The sequence below is a fragment of the Saccoglossus kowalevskii genome, chromosome 18 (assembly GCF_978046115.1).
Source record: "Saccoglossus kowalevskii chromosome 18, keSacKowa6.1, whole genome shotgun sequence".
NCBI lineage: Eukaryota > Metazoa > Hemichordata > Enteropneusta > Harrimaniidae > Saccoglossus > Saccoglossus kowalevskii.
The window spans coordinates 1,865,032-1,887,129 of NC_140658.1; the positions used below are offsets into that span (position 1 = coordinate 1,865,032).

General features: G+C 40.0%; 1 protein-coding gene across 2 annotated transcripts in view; it reads right to left on the bottom strand.

The window, feature by feature from the left end:
- Nucleotides 1-22,098, bottom strand: part of LOC102808237 (coiled-coil and C2 domain-containing protein 1-like) — a 65,528-nt gene continuing 43,430 nt past the window's right edge. The window contains exons 18-27 of one of the 2 annotated variants that reach the window (XM_085492717.1): nt 21,235-21,389; nt 20,529-20,619; nt 19,554-19,685; nt 16,682-16,720; nt 16,386-16,405; nt 13,705-13,768; nt 5,404-5,530; nt 4,553-4,629; nt 4,255-4,302; nt 1-1,463 (exon numbers count right to left, since the gene is read on the bottom strand). In XM_085492717.1, the coding sequence (XP_085348843.1) occupies nt 1,437-1,463; nt 4,255-4,302; nt 4,553-4,629; nt 5,404-5,530; nt 13,705-13,768; nt 16,386-16,405; nt 16,682-16,720; nt 19,554-19,685; nt 20,529-20,619; nt 21,235-21,389 (780 nt within the window). In that variant the 3' untranslated portion in view covers nt 1-1,436. Of the gene's footprint in view, nt 1,464-4,254; nt 4,303-4,552; nt 4,630-5,403; nt 5,531-13,704; nt 13,769-15,690; nt 15,882-16,385; nt 16,406-16,681; nt 16,721-19,553; nt 19,686-20,528; nt 20,620-21,234; nt 21,390-22,098 lie in introns of those variants that run through there. The other variant, XR_014926945.1, reaches the window with a different exon arrangement.

Genomic DNA, 22,098 nt, shown 5'->3' on the forward strand with positions numbered 1-22,098 from the left:
TTTAAGTGAATACACACAATTTATTCATTGCACTATTACCAATTATACAGACTTTTCACTCATGTAAAAAAAATGTGATGATGTTTAAATTACAAGATTCATTGAACTCTAAATATACATGTATGCAAACACCATGTGAATAGAAATATTACAGGCAATGAATGTAAATAGTGATGTTAACAGGCCAGGACTCCCTACAAACAAGTAACAGAAGATGCCATCTGTATTTATAAGAATTATAAACATAAGAATATTAATAGAACATCATTTGTTCTAATTAAAAAACAATATTTAGGACCGAGCATTTTACACTTTTATATCAAGTATATTCAAGACCCCATAAAAATGAACCCACAATATAAAATATGTTTAAATGAAACAATTGTTACATATTTGCTAACAATATGCCATATTTGACTGGGGTAGATTATTTTAAAAGCTATACCCCCTGAAAGGAAGCATAATACATATCCATTTTATGACAGTCTTTATAAAACAAACTTTGCTTTCTGTTTACTTTATAACAACCAGGCATTATTGTCAATGTGCATGATTTTGAAAAAGTTGAAATATTTTAAAAATAACTTTTTTTCTAGCTAATAAAACATGTAACCAACTAAATTTCTAGATCTCATCAAAAAAATCATTTATATCAGACTTGGGTGATGTTATTTGAACTCTGATGTGTACGCAGCTGTCCAAAGTCAAATTCCCATTATCAATTTGATTTAATTATTAAACTTTAATTATTAATATGATAGGCATCAATCCAGTCACTGACATCCACTGTATGGTACTGTTTAGTTGGACTGCAGATATAGTCTTTCTTTTAGCATTTCAACCCATGATCAGTTGCTTTTTAAAACACATTGTTTTCTTCCAAAGCAGTAAACATCGCCATCAAATGGCGCTTTTTAGAAAAATCCCTCTTATATGATGACAACTGGAATTATTTTCAGCCAGCATACATGTTCTGTACATGATTAGTAGATGTAAATTTCACTGCTGCTATTTGTCACAAAGTATCTCATCAAACGTAATACTCCAAAAAGTGGGCGTAAAAAAGAGTTTGCTATAAACAGGAAATATTGGTGGCAGTGAAAGGTTGAAATCTTGAATTAGCGTTACTATATCCACTAATGTGTGACCAATGCCCAATACACCTCCCTGACACCAAGATGTCTAATTTCGGATGATAATTCAATGTAAATATTTGTATTAATATGTACACTAACAATGACCAGGTGGGTTCATGTTGTGTGTTATGGAATAAAATCTCAGAGAGATTTGTATTTAAAAATTTCGATGCAACCACGTTCTATGTGCCTGGTGAATTATGCAATGCAATGCTCGGTGTTTAATAAACATCTTGTGATCTATGCTTTGTCTTGTTACTAATGGCAACACTTAATTAGTATTCAGTACGTCAATTATCATCAACATCTCTGCTGCCAGGTTCTTATCTGGTGATGAAAAAAAGACTCAATAAATATGGCGCAATAAATACATATCTACGTCTACTCAGGACACCAGACTATGGTTACTCAGTACACCAGACTATGGAAACTCAGTACACCGGATTATAGTTACTCAGTACACCAGACTACGGTTACTCAGTACACCAGACTAAGGTTACTCAGTACACCAGACTAAGGTTACTCAGTACACCAGGCTATGGTTACTCAGTACACCAGACTATGGTTACTCAGTACACCAGACTATGGTTACTCAGTACACCAGACTATGGTTACACAGTACACCAGACTATGGTTACTCAGTACACCAGACTATGGTTACTCAGTACACCAGACTACGGTTACTCAGTACACCAGACTACGGTTACTCAGTACACCAGACTACGGTTACTCAGTACACCAGACTATGGTTACTCAGTACACCAGACTATGTCTACTCAGTACACCAGACTATGTCTACTCAGTACACCAGACTATGTCTACTCAGTACACCAGTCTATGTTTACTCAGTACACCAGACTATGTCTACTCAGTACACCAGACTATGGTTACTCAGTACATCGGACTATAGTTACTCAGTACACCAGACTATGGTTACTCAGTATACCATACTACATCTACTCAGTACACCAGACTATGGTTACTCAGTACACCAGACTATGGTTACTCAGCACACCAGACTATGGTTACTCAGCACACCATACTATGCTTACTCAGCACACCAGACTATGGTTACTCAGTACACCAGACTATGGTTACTCAGTACACCAGACTATGTCTACTCAGTACACCAGACTATGTCTACTCAGTACACCAGACTATGGTTACTCAGCACACCATACTATGGTTACTCAGTACACCAGACTATGGTTACTCAGTACACCAGACTATGGTTACTCAGTACACCAGACTATGGTTAATCAGCACACCAGACTATGGTTACTCAGTATACCAGACTATGGTTACCCAGTATACCATACTACATCTACTCAGTACACCAGACTATGGTTACTCAGTACACCAGACTATGGTTACTCAGTACACCAGACTATGGTTACTCAGTACACCAGTCTATGGTTACTCAGTACACCAGTCTATGTTTACTCAGTACACCAGTCTATGGTTACTCAGTACACCAGACTATGGTTACTCAGTACACCAGACTATGGTTACTCAGTACACCAGTCTATGGTTACTCAGTACACCAGTCTACGGTTACTCAGTACACCTGACTATGGTTACTCAGTACACCAGTCTATGGTTACTCAGTACACCAGTCTATGGTTACTCAGTACACCAGTCTACGGTTACCCAGTACACCTGACTATGGTTACTCAGTACACCAGACTATGGTTACTCAGTACACCAGACTATGTCTACTCAGTACACCAGACTATGTCTACTCAGTACACCAGACTATGGTTACTCAGTACACCGGACTATAGTTACTCAGTATACCATACTACATCTACTCAGTACACCAGACTATGGTTACTCAGTACACCAGACTATGGTTACTCAGCACACCAGACTATGGTTACTCAGCACACCATACTATGCTTACTCAGTACACCAGACTATGGTTACTCAGTATACCATACTACATCTACTCAGTACACCAGACTATGGTTACTCAGTACACCAGACTATGGTTACTCAGTACACCAGACTATGGTTACTCAGTACACCAGAGTATGGTTACTCAGTACACCAGACTATGGTTACTCAGTACACCAGACTATGGTTACTCAGTACACCAGACTATGGTTACTCAGCACACCAGACTATGGTTACTCAGCACACCATACTATGCTTACTCAGTACACCAGACTATGGTTACTCAGTACACCAGACTATGGTTAATCAGCACACCAGACTATGGTTACTCAGTATACCATACTATGGTTACTCAGTACACCAGACTATGGTTACTCAGTACACCAGACTATGGTTACTCGGTACACCAGACTATGGTTACTCAGTACACCAGACTATGGTTACTCAGTACACCAGACTATGGTTAATCAGCACACCAGACTATGGTTACTCAGTATACCATACTATGGTTACTCAGTACACCAGAGTATGGTTACTGAGTACACCAGACTATGGTTACTCAGTACACCAGACTATGGTTACTCAGTACACCAGACTATGGTTAATAAGCACACCAGACTATGGTTACTCAGCACACCAGACTATGGTTACTCAGTACACCAGACTATGGTTACTCAGTACACCAGACTATGGTTACTCAGTACACCAGACTATGGTTACTCAGTACACCAGACTATGGTTACTCAGTACACCAGACTATAATTACCCAGTATACCATACTACATCTACTCAGTACACCAGACTATAGTTACTCAGTACACCAGACTATGGTTACTCAGCACACCAGACTAAGGTTAATCAGCACATCAGATTATGGTTACTCAGTACACCAGACTATGGTTACTCAGTATACCATACTACATCTACTCAGTACACCATACTACATCTACTCAGTACACCAGACTATGGTTACTCAGTACACCAGACTATGGTTACTCAGTACACCAGATTATGGTTACTCAGTACACCAGACTATGGTTACTCAGTACACCAGACTATGGTTACTCAGTACACCAGACTATGGTTACTCAGTGCACCAGACTATGGTTACTCAGTACACCAGACTGTAGTTACTCAGTACACCAGACTATAGCCACTCAGTACACCAGACTATAGCCACTCAGAACAACTTAGTGAGACTACATACAAATTAATACTATACCTCATTCTCAATCAATTTCTTTTTAGTAAGAGACACGGTCGCCATTTCCTAAAAACAACACATTCAAAGAAAGACAGTTAAAGTAATAGACAATTTACTACAACACTATATTTGCTGATTAATTATCAATTGTCTTATATCAGCTACAAAATACATTCACTTGTTGTTATTAACATAGTAAATGCAATATTTGGTTTGTGTGCACTTCTAGTGGTTCTTCCTCATCAACTCCAATCACATAGTGTGCAGATAAATATTCCTCACTCCCTCCAATACAGGATATATCATAGTAGTTTACCTTATTTCCTTGTTTTACCCATTGTTGTGCTTCTGATTGATAATGTGGTACAGCACTCATCAACTGAGATACATAGACTGTGTAGAAATAACAATGTATTCTTACTACATTATGCAATCATATCACTACATACATACATAAGTATAAATAATATTAAATCCTCGAGAGGAGTTACGTCACAAGACATGTTGCTAAGATGCGTACCGCTGTACCATGTATTTCTATGGGCTCTGCGTGAACTGCTGTGGATCGTCAGTCAAAAAGCAATCGCTGTACCATGTATTTCTATGGGCTCTGCGTGAGCTGCTGTGGATCGTCAGTCAAAAAGCAATCGCTGTACCATGTATTTCTTTGGGCTGTGCGTGAACTGCTGTGGATCGTCAGTCAAAAAGCAATAACCAATTTTATACATGTTGGACATGCAGGGATGATCTTGTTACACTGTTCAGGTGAGTCTCAACAACCATCCCAAAGTACCGTTTTCTGAAAGTTTGCAGCTTTTATTTTCACCGTGATGGTTGCCAGGTGGTGAAAATTTATTATAATTGTACACTCAGATGATTTACCGCTTTTATGTGTTAAATTGTAAATAAAACATTACACATTATGTTACACACTGATTACATTTTAGGACTCATTTATCAGCTTAGGTTTTATTGTGATAAGATTTATAGATGAGAATAATTCAATCTTTGTCGCTCTCATAACTGAACATATTTTTACATAATTAATCAATTAGGTTATTGCTAATTAGGTTTGTAGAATTATTATCAGTACTTTCCATAATTACTCTCATCTGTAGACACTGCAAACCATATATAATGACAAATCAATATTACTATTATACCTACCCTTAGCTGCCCTTTGACCTCCATTCTTCAATGCTGATTGTAGTTGCTGCAATTTCTTGAGTAAAATTTGTTGATTTTCAATCAACTCCTTAGGTGGTGCTTGCCCCCTAGCTTTGTAATTATTCACCTATAAGTGAAAATATTTTCAGTGGTTTGGAGTTTAGAATTTATGCCTAATAAAGATATTTATGTTAGTTGATTTCCACAGGTTATATTTTCAAAAGGTCATCATTGAGACCAGGCTTTAAAAATAAGTCGTTTACAGGCACACACTTAAAAATGACACCAGTAGGCTCAAATTTTTTTCAGTTATGCAACGAAGGACTAACCCAAAAATCTTGACTAGAAGGTACAATCAAGCAAGTAGGCAGCTAAATTGTATTTGTTCACACTAAGTATTCAGAAAACTAGATGGGTAGTGAGTCATTTAAGGTAGCGAGACTATTATTTGTGTTGAAAATTACGATTTTCACATTTATATATTAATTGATGAAATGCACTATAAACTTTCATATGATAAAGTCAACATCACATAGAATGTCATGTAAGTTGGTTAAAATGTAGATTTTCTGAAGGGAAGCAAGGCAGCCTCAGTAGCGTTTTCCAAAATCAACAATACAGGTTTAATCTGTGTGCCTATAAGTTTCAAAGATAAACTCAAGACAAAGCAATGTTAGGATGTGTTATCAGTAGCTATCTGACACACAATGAGTGTTTCTAAACATTCTAGTGGTTTGTCTCCGCCCCTGTTTGTTTCACAGATTAGTCATTTGCATATGAATGTGTCAAACACAAGGTCACACAGCCACTGAAAAAAATCATTGATTTTGGTGTTTTCATATGCCGAATTTACCCAATTATAGCTATCCCATTCCTTTATTTTTTTGGTTTCTAATAGCCTTACACATTTGGATGCCCCTACACATGGTAAAACAGACCTTGATGGGAAAACAAATTGATTGTGCCGATAAACAAGCTTGAAAATCTTTGCTGTTACTTCATGGACGTTTTCTAGGAGTTTATGTTTTTCAAAATACAAGGTCTTTAACAAAAAATAACGTATACTTATTGTCGTCGGATTAACACCAAATTTTCACAGCTTTAAGGTGACAATGAGAGGAACTTGAATGTATCCAAACTATTTCATCGATTATTTACCAACGAGTTGTGGTTTGAGTTGGGGGCAATGTGACTAAAACAGTAATTGAAATTCAGCACACTATTTTTTAAAACGCGTTGCTTGAATAAAACTGACCAGACACATTCAATTTACCAGACTATTGAACATCTAGGAAAAGTGAAAATTAGGCGAGGGTTCTTCGAACCCGCCTATTCACATAGTTCATACCCACCATAGACTCTGGTCAGTCAAAATGACTATTTTGAACTGTAGGCATTAATCAGCGATTCTGCCGGTAACGGAGAGATAGAATCCAGGTCAGGGGAAGCCCCATGACCTCAAGATTCTTTTACCCCTTACGTCACGAACCCACGTGACCGAGGCCACCTGGCAGCACCACAGGTAGCCGTCCTTCACTCTGGTTCCTTTCTCTCCGCCTCGAGGACTTAGACCAACGCGACGGAAAGAGTGGGGAGGTTGGGGGGGACCCGGAGTCTATGGTGGGTATGAACTATGTGAATAGGCGGGTTCGGAGAACCCTCGCCTAAATTCACTACGTTCAATTACCCACCATAGACTCCGGTCAGTCAAAATGACTATTTTGAACTGTAGGCAGAGTCAGACACCGATAGGTGGCGGGTTTTTCCGAGCAAACAGAAAAAAAGGAGAATGATGAAAGACTTTTCCCCAGTCCGGGATGAAAACACACCCAAAAACCTAAGTTAAGACCCAAGAAGGGTGGTGTCTTACCTTGCCTGTGCTGTCCCAGAAGCAAGAAGCCAATGCTGCTGTGGTGACAGGGTTCGGTGTGCCCGAGAAAGCTAGACCCAAGCCGAACTCAGGGGTGATAAGCTTGAAGTAGGACCAAAACAGTTTGCATGAGGGCGTAGGTCGACAGAAGCGAAACCTGGGAGCTTCCAGGAAGTGCTAGTGGAACAGACAATCTGCCCACAAAAATGCAGAGACTGATTTATCGCTTATGCGCAGAGGCCCCTGCAGTCGTTCGGGCTGGGTCAGCAAACAAGGCCTGACCCGCTACGACGGGGCCTAACCTGAAGAGACCCTGATCAATAGATTGGGTGTCTCCTAGGTAGTAGTTGATGAAGACGTTATGCGTTCTCCAGAAGCCTGCCCTCAGAATGTGTTTGAGGGGGGCACCTGACGCTAGCGCTAGTGAGTTAGCAATCGTACGGACCTCATGTTCTTGTACTTGGTGTCTCTGCAAGGTCTGTGTTGAGGAGGATAGTGTATTATAGACCTCCAGTACAGTCGCAGTAATCCACCTGGGGATGGAAGTCGGGGAAACCAGCTTATCTCGCTTGTCAGGGCCGTAACACAAAAACATGTGTTTGATTCCCCATCTAGAAAACCTGGTATGGTTCTCGTAGCAACTCAGCGCTCGGACCGGGCAGAGAAGCAATTCCTCCTGGTCTTCCGGACTGACAATATTTGCCAGCCGGGGGATGACGATCGGTTGAGGATCGTGTCCTGGGATTTGGTTCTAGGCGAGAAACCCGATTCGTGTCTTTAGCACAACTTGATTGTCCATAACGGCGGTACATCATCCGAGAAGGACAATGCCCCCCAGCTCTGGCCGACGCCTACCTGAGGCAAGGACCAGTAGGAAGACTATTTTCCACGTCAAAAATTTGAGTGGTGCTTGATCAGAGAGGCTCAAAAGGCGGTCTGCTTAGAGCGGACAACACAGCCGACAAGTCCCAGTTGGGCAGTTCCCTTGCATGGGGTCTCAGCGTCTGGAAAGCAGTAAATAGTCTCCTAATAGTAGGACAATTGGTTAGTCTTGTTCCCGTACGTTTGAATGGTGGGCCACAAGGCCGACCTGTAGCCAACGATCGCTGCGTAAGACAAACCCACTTCGTCAAACAGGTGGACGAAGGAGCCTGCTACCTGGCCAATAGAGGGATGGTATCGATCAATCTCCCTTCCGCTACACTAACCAGTGTATGCTCGCAGCCTAGAAATGTAGGCTGCATTGGTGGAATCCCAGTTCGCCCTGGCCAGGACGTTGGCAGCCCACTCAAATAAAGCTTTCGTATGTGCGGGTCTAATGAGAGCCTCTATGCGTGTAAGTGATACCTGCTGGGCTCGTGGGAGTGCGCCGTCTGGTTGGGACGGCATGTCCGGTAAGTCCGGAAGCACTGCTGGTGTTTCGACTATCGTTTCCGACAGAAGTGGAAACTAGGCCCTGTTTGGCCAATTGGGTGCGACCAATGATAATATGCAGGTGTGCACCTGTCGAAGTCTTCTCCGGTGCCCGGTGGACTAGCGGGAAGGGAGGAAAAGCGTACACAACTAAGTGGGTCCGCGGGGTAGCAAAGCGACCCTGGCCCAGGCTCCTGGAGTCAGCAGGAGTGTTACGTACGTCGGGAGCTTGGTGTTCCGGGGTGCGGCAAACGGTCTAACCTTGAACCGTCCACAGCCGAAACAGCCTGGAGGCTACCCGCTGGGGTATCAGCCACTCCGTGTTCTGGAGACGGAGTCGCCCTGAAAGGGCGTCGCCAGACTGTTCCTCACCCCTGGAAGGTGGTGTGCGGTTAGCTCCACATTGTATTCCAGGCACCAAAAGAGGATTTTGCTCCGCTAGGACTGACAACGATGGGGAATGCGTCCCCCCCTCCTTCTTGAAGGAGACCACCGCTGCGTTGTCTGTGCGGAGCAGGACTCTGTGGTCTCGAACTACGGGTAGAAAGCGTGGTAGTGCTAAGTACACTGCTCACAGTTCGAGCCGGTTTATATGGTGGTCCCGAAACTATGCGGGAGCCATATCCTTGGGCTTGTTCGTCCAATAGATGCGCTCCCCAACCCTGGGGGAGGCATCTGTTACCAGAGTCATGCCTGCGGCGAGCGGGTCCAAGGGGGCCCCTCTGCCCGAGGTTGGTCAGTGACGACCACCAGGGCAGGGCTTCCTTCACTTGGTCCGAGATCGAAACCCGCCTATCTAGTTCCCATAGGAGAGCTCGGCGTTATAACAAGCGTTATACCGGGCGGCTGCCTAGTGCGGCCTGGGGAACTCCCCTTCGAATCGAGGTCATCATTCCGATGATCCGCATTAGTTCACGGAGGGACACCGAGGGAACGCTGACTAGGCATTCGGCTAGTCTGCTTAGCGCTAAGCAATATGCTTGAAATAGCTAAGCCAAGCTTACCTCTGTGTCAAAACTCCATGCCCAAGGACACCAACTGCGCGTTGGCTCGAGGTGGGACTTGTCGATTTACTAACGAGCCCAACTGGTGAAGTAAATCCTGTGTTAGCCTGATGCGTTTGGCTATTACTCCTTGCCCGGGTTGTTGGTAACCAGTAGTCTGGGTACGGGTTGAGGTGTACCGACATCTGGTGAAGCAGCAGCACTACCTGTTTCATCCCTCTGGTGAACACGTAGGGCGCTGTGCCTAACCCGAACGGGGGGGGGGGCACCGAAGTTCGAATACTTGGCCCAGCTGGGCGATTCGAAGGAGATGGCAACTCGCTAGGTGCATCGGTACGTGCAGGTAGGCCCCGCTTAAGTCTAGCGGGGCTAGCCAGTCCAAACGGTGGATGGAGAGAAGAACCCTGAATGGTGTCTCCATGTGGAACCAATCGAGGGGCAAGTACTGATTCAGTCTGTCTAGGTCCAAAACTGGACGCCTGCCACTAGATTTGGTACTACGAACACATTTGGGTAGAAGCCTGGACTTAGTTCCGGCTGATGTACCCTGTGTATGGTGTCTTTCCCCAGCAAACTGCTACTTCCTGTCTGATTGGTTCCGCCTTGCGGGAGTCCCCTGGCAGTGCCCAACAGGGGAGACACTGACGGGGGAAATGGAGATTTCAGCGGTACGCCGTAAACGGATGTCACCACCTGGAAAGGTTCAGGTATCGGTCACCCGCCGTCTCCAAACCGGACTGCACCGGCGCAATCTGTGTACGACAGGGATGTGTGGCCATGTGTTCGGCAGTTGCAAGGGGGGGTGCTCCCTTCACCCATGAGGCGAGTTCCCCAAGGCCTGAAGTAGTCACTAAGTTGTGATCTGGCCACTCACCGAACACGTGCCTGTCCCCCCCGGTTGCAGAGGTGAGCGTCAAACATGCTTCCCCTGCTGCCGGGTAGACGTCCGCCCAGAGAGGGTGAGGAGCCACCACCTGGCTCTTACCTCCCTGGGGGCGCGCCACTACCCTTCCCTCCCATGGAAGGGTATAAGCACTTGCCTCCTGGCTGACTCTGGCTAGCGGACAACGCCCTAGGGCGTTTTGTTTTCTGTGCTTGGGGTGCCCTCCGCTTGCCCATGGCAGGACCAACTGGCTAGCGGATTCGATCTGAACCCTCTGATTCATTGCACTCCGAAGCTTCAAGACTGTACCCACCATTCCCTGAACAAAGAGTGGAGGGTGTCCAGTCTGCGTCACTGAGGTGGGGGACATACCCCAGCTCAGCTTGTCGGCGAAAACACGTGCGTCTAAGGCCGCGTCTCGTAGCACAGTAGTGGCCCTGGCCAAGCGAGCCAGGCAACACTAGGGGGTGTCGCACGTAGATGTGCGGTGGCCCACCAGTAAAAATGTCGCCTGGTCTAGGAGGCTGGTGCGTTCTGCCTCCAAGGTCACTAGAGTGCTGGGCACGCATAATAATGCGCTCAAGCAACTCTGCCCTCAGGGCTAGATGGGTCGTCCTCAATTGGCAAAGACACCCATGGAACGCGGCTATCCCCCTTTGCCCGGTTTGCCAAATTCGTGGTACCGGGGTCTGGGGAAGGAGCCTTGGAATCCGGTTGGGGGCGTTTTGGTCTCATCCCACGCTATGGGGTCTGATCCCGAGACACACCGACCGGGTAGCGTTTGGTCCAGTGGGAAGTGTTGTCTAACGTTATCCCCACCCGGGGGCCTTGAGCATTACATCCTCCGCAGCTGACCAACGCCGCCCATCAACACCGTTTGCGTGCTCTGCGCCCCACTCCGCACTCAGACGGACAGGGGAGAGATGTGCCGACGGGGTTGCTTTGGATCCCGACGCCTGTGATCCCATAAGTGTTGAAGCCACCTTAGGTGGTCACTTTAGGATCAAGGGTGGGGGTATATACATCGTATCACTGGGATCAATGATACTCCGCCTCACCCCAAAAGCGTGGCTCACCGAGTCATACAGATGGAAGACTCTGAGGGACCGCCCGGAGTACCGGCTGTATCCAACGCGAGCGAACTGCGTCTCCTTTAACTTAAAATATGTGAGAGGGAGCATGTTCGACTGTGCGTCTCATGACAGGGTCGGTTCCCTCTGGGGACGCCCGTGGGTCGGTAAGAAAGTAGTCAAAACCCACAGCGGGGACCGGACACAAGGATAGATTCGTTACCGTTGTACCGTTACCGTGTGACGAACCCTAGCTGGCTGAAAGTGGGTGGGGGGGTCAAAGCGTGCCCTGCCCTGAAAGCCCTGCCCCGAGATCGGAGACTTGGCTGCCAGCACCCCGTTGGCATTTAGTGCCCGCGGATCCAGAGAAGGACCGGTGCAATTAGCCTGAGCCTCGGCCACCCCCCAAAATAGTGGGAGAGCCGTGACTGGGAACGGGGGTTCCCCGGAAGAGACGTGTTTGAATGCAAATATGCTTTCGTGTCTCTTCCTGCTTGCCCACCGAGGGGACACAGTGGAGACAGCTCGCTCTGACTGCGTCTGATCTACCCGGCCTGCCAGGGACGCAATTGCCCCGACAGTCCTTCGACCAAAGCCCTCAACTCGGAGGCAAACTCGGCGCCGTGCGAGGAAGGGTCCACGAAGAGACCCGCAACGGGCCCCATAGGAGGAAAGCCTCCAGGGGCACAGCCTCGCTGCAGCCGGTAAAATTGGGTAAAAAAACACCGCCTGAAAAAACAGACTGTGAGGATGCCCTCCGATCAGCGGGGGAGACCGAGAAAATATCGGTACCTCCGCCGTCGGGCCTCTTACTCGACGTCCCGGTACATGAAGTGCCGGTAGCCGAGCGCGAGGACTTTCCACTCATGCAAAACACGCAACTCACTTTAACCGATTTGTTTACTGGACGCGCGACCTTGCTGTGACGCGGTCAGTGTCAGCGATTTTGATGGCTCTGAAAGAAAATCTCAGGCCTCAGAACTCCAGTGAAAAAAACACGCTTTCACGCAAAAAAACCCGGAACCCACACGTAGCCACGACAAAGCATCTCGGATGCGGGTTCTATGCTGGTAGATTCTGAATAAACCACTGTACGGTCGGCTCGAAAGACGAGGAGACCGGAAGAAAAAGGCAGCGAGCCTTGGAGCTGTCATTACATCGATATATTGCTAAATACATTAAAAATAAAAGACGACATGCATGAGGGAGACGAATTACAGTTGTAAAAGGTGCCGTGCCGCCATGAAATCAACATGTGATTACGTAGTGGCGCCGGATTTTGATTTCTTTGCTGTGAAAAATACTACACGCAAAGGGGAAAACGACACGAGGGTAAAAAAAGACAAGGAAAACTTATCCTACCAGCTACCATGTCGGATGCCGAGCAGCGGCAACAACCCAAGCTATAAATCCGGACAGGAAAAAAAGCAGGCGATCCAGCAGAGCTCGCTAGATTTCATCTCCACTCGAGGCGGAGAGAAATTAAGAGTGAAGGACAGCTACCTGTGGCGCTGCCAGGTGGCCTCGGTCACGTGGGTTCGTGACGTAAGGGGTAAAAGAATCTTGAGGTCATGGGGCTTCCCCTGACCTGGATTCTATCTCTCCGTCACCGGCAGAATCGCTGATTAATGCCTACAGTTCAAAATAGTCATTTTGACTGACCGGAGTCTATGGTGGGTAATTGAACGTAGTGAATAAATACTTCTTATTGCCAGCGTAAATGCGTAATTATTTTTTTTACAGAAAAAGTAATTTTTCACCTTTGATTGAGTAACGCATCGTAGAATGCAGATACAAGCATGCAAAATACACTTGTGAAAAGCTTGAAGTCTGGCGATTCTAAAAATATATACTTTCCCGAGTCTATTTGTAGTCATTTAGTCACAATTAGAAGATGAAAACAAGTATGCAAATAATAATCTCGCTACCTTAATAGTGTGTGGTCATGTTCTAAGAAAATCCCTGCAGGGATTTAGGTCATAAGATCAATTGGGTCAAGCCAGAAAATATATTCAGTATAATTCATCATACTATAGATTTAATATATGTTTATTATATTACCTTTTTTTCATTCAGTGTCATGTCTAATTTCATTACTTCTATGCTATTCACACTTTTAGCAGCACTGAAATGAAACAAACAAAACAAAGATAATATCAAGTTTATCATCATCAGTTTTCTCTAGAAGCACCCTGTGATATAAAAAGCACCTTTTAGAAAAAATAAATTTAGTAGAATCAATTTAATAATCTGGTGACATGTATCTCATAAAAGTCTGAAATTTTTCTGTTTTGATAAAATACTTTGGGATCTCAATAGAATATCTGTACCACCAATCAAAGTTTGCCATCATATAGTTGATTATATAAACACATCTATGGTGAGAAAATCACATGACACTATGTACTGGTGTTTTTTCTATATTTCTAACCCATACTCTTAACTACACCAACCATTTATGAATTATTGTCCCAGTGGTTAGACAATAACCAGTTAAAACATTTGGGCTAGTTTGTTGCTCTTCAAGAAGCAAAAAACAAATATATATGAACAAAGAGATTTTCTATTTATTTTTTTGGACCACCTAAGTTTCATTTTTTTTCATCTTACTTGAATAACAAAGTTTTCAACATTCAGTTGTCAATGCATGTGATTCTCATCAAATATAATGTATGGGAAATTCTATGAGTGGCTGGCTGTTGGTTTACAGGATAAACCAAGTTGTTTGGATTAGAAACTTACAAGGTCTTCAAGCCAATGGCCTTGCACATTCTAAATATTGTATACTGTAGAATATTTTTTTTTAGCTGGAATTTATTTTTGCTGAAAGGACTTTTTGGGTGTTTTGTATGAAAAAAAAAGGTATATTCGCTGGATTTTATTTTCAGTGAATTATTCCTACATCGAAAATAGCTAAACTTAATTCTAAGCGAAATTAAAGTATTTTACAGTACTTTATTTTAGCTGGAATTAAATTATGTTGAAAAAACTTTTGCATATACAGATTTTATTTTCACTGATTTTTGATGAATTGAATATAAAATATTGGAAAAAAGGTATTCACTGAATCTTTCCTTCAGTTATGCAGTTAACTGTACTGACTACATTTGGCATATGAATACAACCATAGCATTTTATACTTTGCATAGAGAGATATACATGGATTCACAGGAGTAAACATGTAATCTGAACTATGTGTCACATGACCACAAGCATGGTGTAAGCACCTTTAATAACAGCCATATATTATGTGTATTATTCAGACATGGTAGGCAAAAGTTTCATCACCCTAGAGATTTATTTGGATATTGATGAATCTGAAAATAAATCTGGATTTTATTGAGCCAAAGTTGAACTTTGCACTCTGATATTCAATGCAAAATAGTTGTGTAATGTATATCAGAATGTGTGTGTGTGAGAACTCAGTCAATATGATCAGAATCCCTTGGCACAATTTTATATTTTATTCTGAGTATTTGTAGTTTTTTAAAAATATAGTATAAAAGTATTAAACAAACTTTTAAATAAATTACATGAAATATAAAAATTTTAGTAGCGGTAGTTAAAAAAAAAAAACTTGCTGAAAAAAAAGATTCACAGTAAAAAAAATATTAAAATGTAATACAGAGGTAATAAATAACATATTGAATAAAATCATTTAATATAAATTACGAGAAATGTTTGAAATGTAATTATTATGACAAGTTCTTGGACGGATGTTGAGTGTTATAAACAGAGTTATATGTAACATTTCAAGTAATATTACAGTATTATGTTGTTATTTTCTTTACTAACTATCCTATTTCAATTTGAAATATCTAAAAGATGTCTTAATGTACCTGGTAAATTTTATAGACAACTGATCACTTGTAATTTTGACTATTTGCCAAAACATTTTCTGCTTTGAAAAATGATTGATTACTTAAATGATTGAATCAATAATGTTCACAGACTCAGTAAATAAAATTAATTGCATTCGATAAACACTATTTTGATTCAGATTAAAATTCATCCATATTTCCTGTTATGAAATAGATAGATGCTAACCAAATTTTCAAACTTTGCCCATATGACCACTGACCACTGACATCTCAAATCTGGATACCAGCAATATTTTAATATGTTCAGGCTTGCTTATGTACAGTCAGGGTCTTACATCATCGTCATGGCAATGCTAAACTAAACAGATCAGACAGTGGCATCAGATGAGTATGCACGTTTGTGAATTAGATTGTGACCTAGGGACAAAACAAAGGTCACAATTAATAATTTTATTAAAACTTTAAATTGATCAAATTAAAACAAACAATTGTGGTGGTATTATTATCGTGGTTTTGTTTGGTGGTACGACAGGACACGTGTTTCCAAACATTTGTTATTTTAAATTGCATGATAATGCAGAAAACTGAAGTGAAAATGAAAAACAAATTTATTACAGACACTCTCTATTGGTTGTAATAGTTAATTAGTCAAGTTTTTTCCTTCATTTTTCACTTTGACTCATTTTGACTCAATAATCTAACTAAATAAAAACTTCTTGTATAAATTCCGTAAATCTATCAAATGGTTGCTATAGTTTCACACAGTGTATGTAGTAGTGGCAATTGCTGTGTTTACGCGATAACTATTATATTCTGTGCTGATTATTCATTAATGGTTCACAAAAACATCACATTTCAAAGTGACTATGAACAAGAGTACATGTATAATTTATAACATACATGTATAATGAAAACACTCACCTAGGAGGACTAGTTGCTCCCTAAGAAATAAAACAAAACAAGATCAATAAATACGAGTATACCAAGTGAGTAAAGTAAGCATGTCAACGTCAACTTTATTTTAGTGCAATAGTATAAATACATTCATATTTTATCTTGTATAACACTGTTTTATGTAAGACCAGCTCTTGATGAACCCATAACTTGGTATCAAATATATTGACTCCCTAGGTGGCTGTACATTATTAAATTACCGGTACTTCTAGAACATCTATAGTAAAGTGAATTGTACTACACTTATATATGTAACAAGTTACCTTAGATGGAGATGCTCTTGGACTTCTTGAAATTTGCACCTATCAAAAATAAACAATAACATTATCTGTGTGACCTTGACCTTGTTTAATATTAAATATTCAGTAATAACAACAACCAGCATATTTGTAATTCATCAAGAATTCACTGAATACAAATATTATTGGATTCAAGAATTGGACAGAATGTCTGAAGAAGCTAGGTGGTTTGACTGATATACTTGGTTGTCATGACATTAAAAAAGCATGATGTCACAACAATACATGATGTCACTCCAATACATGTGACTACAATACATGATGTCACTACAATACATGATGTCACTACAATACATGATGTCACTACAATACATGATGTCACTACAATACATGATGTCACTACAATACATGATGTCACTACAATACATGATGTCACTATAATACAAGATGTCACTACAATACATGATGTCACTACAATACAAGATATCACTATAATACATGATGTCACTACAATACATGATGTCACTATAATACAAGATGTCACTATAATACATGATGTCACTATAATACAAGATGTCACTATAATACATGATGTCACTATAATACATGTCACTATAATACATCTCACAACATTACATGATGTCACTACAATACATGATGTCACTACAATACATGATGTCACTACAATACATGATGTCACTATAATACAAGATGTCACTATAATACATGTCACTATAATACATGTCACTATAATACATCTCACAACATTACATGATGTCACTACAATACATGATGTCACTATAATACAAGATGTCACTATAATACATGATGTCACTATAATACATGTCACTATAATACATCTCACATTACATGATGTCACTACAATACATGATGTCACTACAATACATGATGTCACTACAATACATGTCACTACAATACATGTCACTACAATACATAATGTCACTATAATACATCTCACAACATTACATGTCACTACAATACATGATGTCACTACAATACATGATGTCACTACAATACATAATGTCACTATAATAAATCTCACTACAATACATGTCACTACAATACATGATGTCACTACAATACATGTCACTACAATACATGTCACTACAATACATAATGTCACTATAATACATCTCACAACATTACATGTCACTACAATACATGATGTCACTACAATACATGATGTCACTACAATACATAATGTCACTATAATAAATCTCACTACAATACATGTCACTACAATACATGATGTCACTACAATACATGTCACTACAATACATGATGTCACTACAATATATGTCACTACAATACATGATGTCACTATAATACATGTCACTATAATACATCTCACTACAATACATGATGTCACTACAATACATACTGTCACTATAACACATAATGTCACTATAATACATGATGTCACTACAATACATGTCACTACAATACATGTCACTATAATACATGATGTCACTATAATACATGATGTCACTATAATACATGATGTCACTACAATACATGTCACTACAATACATGATGTCACTATAATACAAGATGTCACTACAATACATAATGTCACTATAATACATCTCACAACATTACATGATGTCACTACAATACATGATGTCACTACAATACATGATGTCACTACAATACATGATGTCACTACAATACATGTCACTGCAATACATGATGTCACTATAATACATCTCACTGCAATACATGATGTCACTACAATACATGATGTCACTACAATACATGTCACCACAATACATGATGTCACTACAATACATAATGTCACTACAATACATAATGTCACTACAATACATGTCACTACACTACATGTCACTACAATACATGTCAGGACAATACATTATGTCACTACAATACATGTCACTACAATACATAATGTCACTACAATACATGTCACCACAATACATGATGTCACTACAATACATAATGTCACTACACTACATGTCACTACAATACATGATGTCACTACAATACATGATGTCACTACAATACATGTCACTATAATACATGTCACTACAATACATGTCACTACAGTAAATGTCACTACAATACATGATGTCACTACAATACATGATGTCACTACAATACATGATGTCACTACAATACATGATGTCGCTACAATACATGATGTCACTACAATACATGATGTCGCTACAATACATGATGTCACTACAATACATGATGTCACTATAATACATGATGTCACTATAATACATGATGTCACTATAATACATGATGTCACTATAATACATGATGTCACTACAATACATAATGTCACTACAATACATAATGTCACTACAATACATAATGTCACTACAATACATGTCACTGCAATACATGTCACTACAATACATGTCACTACAATACATGTCAGGACAATACATGATGTCACTACAATACATGTCACTACAATACATAATGTCACTACAATACATGTCACCACAATACATGATGTCACTACAATACATAATGTCACTACACTACATGTCACTACAATACATGATGTCACTACAATACATGATGTCACTATAATACATGTCACTACAATACATGTCACTACAGTAAATGTCACTACAATACATGATGTCACTACAATACATGATGTCACTACAATACATGATGTCGCTACAATACATGATGTCACTACAATACATGATGTCACTATAATACATGATGTCACTATAATACATGATGTCACTATAATACATGATGTCACTATAATACATGATGTCACTATAATACATGATGTCTCTATAATACATGATGTCACTATAATACATGATGTCACTATAATACATGATGTCACTACAATACATGATGTGACTATAAATAATGCCCAACTTACAGATGGTTTATGTACATCATCGATAACAAGCCATTTTTCTTTTATATCTTCAACTTCAGGACTTCCTAGTGGCTGTCTTATTCTTACTTTGATTTCAATGGTGCCGCCTGCAGCTTTCCTACCATCCATTAGCTTGTCAACAGAAAAGCCATATGTGTAAAAAAAACATGAACAAAGATAGATTTAGACAAGGATTTATGAGTTGAGGGTATGCAATCTTGTATGAATGGACCATTTTCTGTTCACTGTGAGATCACTCATTATGTGTGAAATCGAATGTAAAAACAAGACAAATAAAGGTCATAGCATATTGTAGTGGCGACAAACATAGCTTTAGATTTGACAAATGCGAATGTATTTTTTTGGACATTTCCATGCCTAACAATGTGCTGCACACATTTGATAGTCAATTTCTATAAAGTAAGGGTATTCAAATGCAATATTTCCCTGTCAAAGATCGGCCTTTTGATTTGAACTCTGAAACAAACAAATTCAAGTTCAAAATCAAATAAATTTTTGTGGCAGACGTTCGGTGCTTTCACACAACTCGTGATATCTCGCAGTTGAATGGAAAATCACCTATTGAAGTCGCGCAAATTGTGAAATGATCTCAGAATTAGGATCTCATTTTAGGCAGTTCTTTGCTTATTTGCATTTGTTAATGTTGCAATAAATTCTGCACTTTTGTGTTTATGCAAACAACCAATTTATTGGTTAATTGGTTTAACTGATGAACGCAAATAGGGAAAAGGGTTTCATGAGATCTTCATCACCATACATTGTTAAGAAAGTTGTAAACCATCACGTTTTTTATCTTCTAAATCTTTAATTTAGGTAATCATAGTTCATCTAGTGGGATTTGTCCCAGGCTCGAAATCTGAAATGACCAATCAGACTGATAATCGTCAGATGTTGACAAGACTCATTAACACAAGAATAAATAATTTGTCTCCATCCACTGATGTTGCATCTTACCTTAAGCCCATCATGGATCTCGCATTTAGTTTCCAAATCTGCTAATTTTAAACTTGCTTGACCAAGTGATTTATTTCCTTTAAAGAAACCCCTACAAAGAAAATAATGAAACTAATAAAAACTTGCCGAAGATGAAAACATGAACTATCATTGTGCAAACACAGTGCAGCAAACACTTTATTTTTGCACATGCTTCTGTTTTCTGTGCATGCACAGTGACTGGTAAGAGCTGATCATTCGCACCAGACATGTTTATTTCTTCAGTTAGTATTAAATGTGATTCTCTGTTAATAAAACATCTTATGGGAAGCATTGTGATCAAGAGCTAGTGTTGAACAGTGAGTGACATTTGTTATCAGACATTTCCATGATGGTTGGCAAAAATTGAAATTACCAGTATAGTGTTAGTAGTTTCATGTTGTCCATTTTTCGGTGAATTTGTAGAGAATTTTCCAGATGTCATAACCTCAAGTGTGTTACATGAACTATCACAATAGTATAAACGTACTAGTTAAATCAAAGTTAAGTGATGCAAAGCATGGATGGTTTATGTCCCCTATCCATCAAGTTGCGAATTGTGTTTTTTTGATCAATTGAATACACATAGCTTAATTTCAATACTTTGTATTTCATATACCGTGCCATATCCAAGTTACAGAATTGTTAGGATTCCTATTGGTGTAGACAGTCATGATCAGTTACTTACCTTTCATATAAAACATCTAACTTGAGGAGAACTCTTTTGAAATGCCTACCAATGGATCTAGACTTCCTGTCTAAAACTGGGAATTTATAACTTGCATTGTATTCTGGGTTATTGGTGTGTTTAACTGTGTCCGTTTTACCACTTTGACTGTCGTCCTAAATAGAAGAAATGTCATTAGGTCATGTGATCAAAACAATTCTTTATCTATATATTTAAGTACAAACACAGATATTTGAAGCGATGATGTAATCGTAACTGCGTATGTGCATCAGGGAGACTTCCATAACAAACATTGACAGCGATAGCATATTTTTTGGCAAGCCAGTGAATTCAAACTCTTGTCAAAATTATATGTTGTGATTGGTCACAGATAAAGTACTAGGTACAAGTGCATTTGAATAAAGTATGTATACACAATTTTACAGAACAGTAGAGTGTGCAGTTTTGAATCAAGCGCCAGTTTACTTTTGCCACTATCTACATACTGATGTTGTAATCTGCTCTATCACAAATGAAATGTTGATAAAATTGATAAAACTTTTTTTATGAAAAACTAATATCTGAAACATGTATAGTGAAAAATGATTTTTTTAAAATTGCAATATTTCAATATTTTTGCAGTATTTTAAAGTGGAACAAATATTTTGCACTTGAAGAGTTAAAATGAATTTGTGTATTAACAGATTATTTTTGATTCTTCACTTATTATAAATGAATTTGTGTATTAACAGATTATATTTGATTCTTCACTTATTATAAATGAATTTGTGTATTAACAGATTATATTTGATTCTTCACTTATTATAAATGAATTTGTGTATTAACAGATTATATTTGATTCTTCACTTATTATAAATGAATTTG